The 5,558-nt window shown below is 52.2% G+C and overlaps 3 protein-coding genes across 3 annotated transcripts, besides 7 other annotated features; all 3 read right to left on the bottom strand.

The window, feature by feature from the left end:
- Positions 1-164: a sequence feature (areas not merged during assembly with more than two copies in the genome that could not be assigned to a particular haplotype).
- Tc00.1047053507987.30 (mucin-associated surface protein (MASP), putative) lies at positions 1-700 on the bottom strand (the record flags this gene model as incomplete). Its single annotated transcript, XM_799182.1, has 1 exon — positions 1-700. A coding segment is annotated over one exon (700 nt), but the record flags the coding sequence as incomplete, so codon positions are not given.
- Positions 165-1,075: a sequence feature (haploid, Esmeraldo-like haplotype).
- Positions 273-335: a microsatellite.
- Positions 1,076-3,482: a sequence feature (areas not merged during assembly with more than two copies in the genome that could not be assigned to a particular haplotype).
- Tc00.1047053507987.20 (uncharacterized protein) lies at positions 1,502-2,260 on the bottom strand (the record flags this gene model as incomplete). Its single annotated transcript, XM_799181.1, has 1 exon — positions 1,502-2,260. The coding sequence occupies one exon, from the start codon at positions 2,258-2,260 to the stop codon at positions 1,502-1,504; it is 759 nt and encodes a 252-aa protein (XP_804274.1).
- Positions 3,351-3,371: a sequence feature (AT_rich).
- Positions 3,483-5,558: a sequence feature (heterozygous, non-Esmeraldo-like haplotype).
- Positions 4,132-4,292: a sequence feature (T-rich).
- Tc00.1047053507987.10 (trans-sialidase, putative) lies at positions 4,448-5,558 on the bottom strand (the record flags this gene model as incomplete). The annotated part of the gene is made up of 1 exon (XM_799180.1): positions 4,448-5,558. A coding segment is annotated over one exon (1,111 nt), but the record flags the coding sequence as incomplete, so codon positions are not given.

The following is a 5,558-nucleotide window of genomic DNA, read 5'->3' as shown; positions in this document are numbered from 1 at the left end:
GGCGGGGAGATAAAAAAGTACCATCCGCAGAAAGAGAAGAATCCGAGAAATCACCTCGAGGACTGCCAATGTCGACTCCGCCTTTTCCCGCTCCACCAGAGAAAGAGCCAGTTTCACCACCGTAACCCAAACTCCCAAAAGCAGATTGATTGCCACAATTAACGGCAAGAGTCTCTAAATTCGAGCCTCCACCTCCAATGGAACTTCCACTTCCGTTGGAACCTCCTCCAGAACTGTCGGCACCAGGACCGCCACCGGGTTGAGTTCCATCCGATGCTGCTGGTGGTGGTGGTGATTGTAGTGGTGCTGGAGAAAGAGGTGAAGGTGGTGGCGGTACTTCTTCTTCTTGCGTTTGACCATCAGGTGCCCCTTCTTGTGCTTTATCTCTTTCTTCCTTTTCTTTATCCGTAACATCGTCTTCATTATCAACCACGCCCAAGACTTTATCATCTGTTTGGTGCTTTGGTGAAGGGCCTTCTAAATCTTTAACCAACGGTTGCCTCACGAGATCGGAATCTTGATTAATTGGCTCCGCGTGCTGTTTTCCTGCAGCAGCAACAGGAGTTACGGGCTGCAAATCCCCCGATGATTCTTTTTTCTCTTCAGTAACCCGAACATCCTCGTCACATCTACCGCCAGAAGTACCGCACCACAGCACGCAGAGGGCACACACCAGCAGCACACGGCCAGTCATCATCATCGCCATCACTCCTGTCACTTGCGTGTAGCCTTCAGCACAAACTAACTCCCCGTCAACGGAGAGTGAAGGCAAAAAGAGAGACAAGTCACACAACCCCGCACAGCCAGCAACGCACACACCGCAAGACAGAGGGAATCACTACGATTGCAGAACTCGCACACCCTCCCGCACAACAAAGCCTACAAAAAAAGCATAACAAAAGGAAGTTGACACTCCGACAAGACTTAAACAAAAAAAAAAAAAAACATGAAAATCGATCCAGTAAGAATTTTATTTCATGCGCCAGGTAGCAAAAGAACAGCGTGTCTTCGTGTACACATATTTCCCACACCAACTGAACTAAAAAAGGATCGTACTGTTCCACCAGCCCACACAACATCCCTCACATTACATTGCGGCATCCGGCCTGTTCCTCCAATCCTCCTTTCGTGCAGTCCGTGGGACGCACAGCAATGAGGCCGGCACCGCGTGTGGGCAACAAAAGACAAAACAAGTGAGAGAAGCACGTCGCTCATGAGGGTGTGCAGCAACCAACCATTAAATAAAAAATGGTGCTTATAATTCCAGGAAAAAAAAGCAGTAAAAAAGTAATAATAAAAGTAACACGCATGCAACGCGGGACATGATCTCCGTGAGGGGTCGCAATTCCACACTCTTTGGCTCAGAAGACCACCACAACTCCACACAACCCCAGAAGAAGCAGCAACGCCCAATACACGCACATACGCACAGTGCTGTCAACAGTTAACTCTCGCAGTGTCAATTTCGCGTCGTTAAGCAGCGCAAAGCAGTCGTCGGGACTCACACCGTTCTCGGAATACTGCGCGGTGAATTCTCGTAATTGGGGTTTTCGTGTCCAGAGGCATTGCGTTGAGTCAATCCGCCCGCATCACCCTCAGCAAAAAATCCACTGCCTGCAGTGCCATTTTCTAGAACGAGAGATTTGTGTCCGGTGGCGTTGCGTTCACTCACCTCGTCCGTGTTATCCGCAGCAACGTGTTCCCTGCCGCCATAAGTGACAGACATGATCCCGGATGCATCCAGCGCCACTAATATTCTCGGACCGTTGGCAAAGGAAAGCCTCTTCTTGGACGCATTCGGGACTATCATTTCGTTCGGATTGGTGGCAAACTCAAGCTTCGTCTCGGACGTGTTGGTCGCCGTGTTGGATGCGGGACTCTGATCGACGGTGTTCGGTCCGTCAGCCGCCGCAGACTGTCGCCAATCCTCGTTCTGATGTGACGGCTCAGCATCAACTTGCGGCGCAGTTGTCCCACCAGATTTTGTGTCATCCTTCCCTTCACGGGGTGGCGGCAACTGACAGATGACCGTCCGGTCAGCATCGCTGCTCCGTGCAGGCGGATGGATGGTTCCGTCGGGGGAAAATTGACGCCACCACAATTCATAAGGGCCGGCGTATTTATGTGTCGTCACATTCATCGTGAAGGCAACGGTGGCCCCTTCCTCTTCCGTTGCACAGCTGGCAGCACAGTTGCTACATGTGTGCACCGCATTGGCCACATGGCACACAGCACCCAGCTCACCATTCCTGCCATGCATGCGCACACCAAAGCCACTAAATGTATAATTCTCACACTGAGCCTCAGCACTGGCAGCAGAACACTTCTTCCACACAAACACACATGCACGCGATAGCTCAGGCTGCCGTCACTCGGAGCACACGACACATCCACCGGCACAATCACCGCATCCACATCACCAGATACATCTCCAGGACTCCCAGCAGCCGTCACGCACACGGACGGGCAGCAGCAGCAGCACAAGAGCGCAAGGACCAACACGGCGCCGCACCGTCACCATCGCAGTCATCGTCACCCGTAGTGGAGTCGCTGGAGCCAGTCAGATGATCCGTGAGGCAGAAGAAAAGAATGCAACAAGAGGGAGAGGGACGGAGTGCAGCGGATACAGCGAGAGAGAGAGCAGACAACATGAGGAGATGGCAGCAGGCCCAGCCGCACATTTCACACACCACGAGACGGCATCCACGCAAGGAAGGCACACAACGCCAGCAGCCACCCACCATGCAGGAGGAGAAGATATCCACCACCATATTCTCCCAGCTCATTCCCACAGCCAACGGGAAATGGCAAAACCCCGCGGCCACCACACAACGCACACGGAGCGAGCACCCACCACACCAGCCACACGCGCCAGTGAACTCTCATCCATCCATGACGCGGCAACAAAATTTCCTGCCATCCCGCCCTCAATGGGACACGGAGCCCAACTCAACGCAGTCACACGCGGTGCATCACACCCGCAGGAAAAGAGACTCGGGCTGCGCACTCCCTCTCCCTCCTCCCTTCTCCTCATGGCCACGGAAGAGGACAACAGCCGCCACACGCAACTGCCAGCATGCACTGCAAAAGAAGCATTCAAATCCACTGCAATGCGCATCTTGTGTGTGTGTGTCTGCAGAAAAACAAAGCAAAGAAGTAGGAAAAAGAGAGCAGAGTATGTGGAGAGACGCAAAAAATAAAACGTGCAGCGGAGACGCATGGCGGAAACAACAAGAAGAAGACCGCTCAAACTCGCGACTCCACCGCAGTCCATGCAGTGGCAATCCACACAAAAATTTATTTAAAACAAAAAACACGTTTCCCTTCGTCTTACACAAACCCCATCACACAAAATAATTATAAATAAAAAAGAAATCGTCCATTACTGTTCCACACAAATTTAAAATTCACCTGGTGCCTTGTGGCCACACCAAACTGTCTGTATACATTTTGCCCAAAAAAGAAAATTAAATAGTTGCATTTCTTTCAACCGTCTGACCCTCTGTGTGTCCGCACATCGTTTATATTTCATGGGGTCATCTGCGTGTTGCTGCTCCTCTCAGTCCTTTCATCGGCGTGCGAGTGCGGCCTGCAGAGCTCAGTCACTCGTGTGTGTGCATGGGGACTGAGAGAAGCACGCAGACATGACGGGAGTCGCGTCACTCCATCGGGAGAGTGAGCGCAGCAAAAGAAAAAAAACTCATCAGGGGGAAAAGAAATGCTCACAAGGCCGACACCGAAAGAAATGCCGGCGCGTGAAATGCACACGCAAAGCAAAAAATCTTAAAAACACGGCGGCAGGGTGTGGCTGTGTGTGTGTGGCGCTGCGGGTGTCTGCCCGCCCTGGCCGCTAAAAAACAAAACAAAACAAGAGGGAAAGAAATGTGTGCTCCGCCCCACCGGCCCTCGTCGCACGCCCACACGTCACGGCTCCCTCAGCGCGCCGTTCGTCGCGGCCCCTCCTCATGCGTGCAGCAGGCGAGGCGCACAGGGCCGTCGTCATGAGCGTGTCGGTGGGTGTGCGAGTGGAGCGGTTGGGCGGGAAACACACGGCACCCCTCACAGGAAGAGTGCAGAAGAAACAAAGAGGGAAGAGTAGAAAAGAAAAGAACGTCCATATTGATTGCCCCCAAAAGCAAAAAAAAAAAGAATGGATGGGGGATGGGAGATAAAAAGAGAAAACATTAAAAAACGAAAAAAGAAAAATACGCACAACAAAAAAAAGAAAAATAGGAAAAGGATTTATTAAAAAAAAAAAAAAAAAAAAAGAAATTAAAAAGCAGAAAACAAAACGCTCAGAAAATTTTAAAAATTGTGCACAGAAAAAAACGCAAAAAAAGATAGAAAAAAAGGAAAATGAAAAGAAGTTTTCTCAGAAATTCGTTCCCGGGAAAGCAATTCTGTGCTGGGGAGGTCGCATGTGTCCCACGCGGCAGCCAGTCACGCCTCACAGAGCCGCAAACCCCCACAGTCCCAACAGCAGAAGAAGCGATGACAGCAGTCCGCTCCCACGCACAGTGCCGCCATCACCCGCTGCTTCCCCAACGGCATGGGAGTCCGGAGCCGTCGGCACTTGCTGTGTGGTGGCAGGCTTCCCCTCCGTTTTCATTTCATCCCCTGTTTTGGTGCGAGAAACAGCTCCCGCTGGTGACCCAACATCTTTTTCCACTTCGGCATCGGGGCCAGAAAAAGTCAACGGGCGGTTGTACAGCAGGACGTTCCTCACAGTCACAGAGACGTCTCCTTGGCCCCCTGCGCTGCCTCCATCCCCTCCAATGTAGAAGTGGGAGATCTCTTGCGGTTCTGTTGCTTCCAATCCACGTTGCGCACTCCCACACACACGCTGACCATCGACGTACACGGAGCCCTGGGCACCGTTCTGTAGCACAATGGACACTTGGTACTGTGTCTCTGTCGCCCAAGTGCTGCTGAGCCTCTTGGTCGTTCCGTCACTGCACAGCACCCACCACTTATTTTGGCTGTCGTACGACAACTCCACAAGTTTTTTTCCACCGTCCAGACGCACACCCATCAATGGAATGGGGTTATCTCCCCTCGGCAGATTGTGGATGGACACCGTCGCCACCAGAGTGAAGTTGTAGTTCGCAAAGTAGTACGGCACGGTCTGCCCCTGACTGCCAACAGGCCACTCCACCCACGCTCCCCGGAAAGTCACGCCCTTCTCCGTGCTGGTCACTTTTTTTTCCGTTCCTTCCTTTACTGTGGCATTCACCCCGAGGTACTCGTCCATCCATGTATTCCAAAAAAAGTTGCCGGACAAAAAGCCAACCAGCCCATCCGTGATCTTATCAGTAGTGCAGGCATTCTCAGTTAGGGCACTCACCGCAGCACGTGAAGTGAGGCACAGCTTGGAGACACGGTCGTCCACTTTCTTCCAGGTCGCCAGCACCTCCTTCACCCGCTTCAGCTGCTCAGTCAGACGCACAGAGACCATACCGGGTGATTGTCCCCCACCGCGCTTCTCGTACAGTGCAATCAACCCCTCCTTATTCTCCTCATTATTATCTCCACTTCCAGCACTTTTGTACAGCAGGGAG

This window comes from Trypanosoma cruzi, genomic scaffold, assembly GCF_000209065.1.
Source record: "Trypanosoma cruzi strain CL Brener 1047053516591 genomic scaffold, whole genome shotgun sequence".
NCBI classification, from domain to species: domain Eukaryota; phylum Euglenozoa; class Kinetoplastea; order Trypanosomatida; family Trypanosomatidae; genus Trypanosoma; species Trypanosoma cruzi.
Note: the sequence above shows the minus strand (reverse complement) of the source record. Positions and strands in the feature narration are given on the sequence as shown.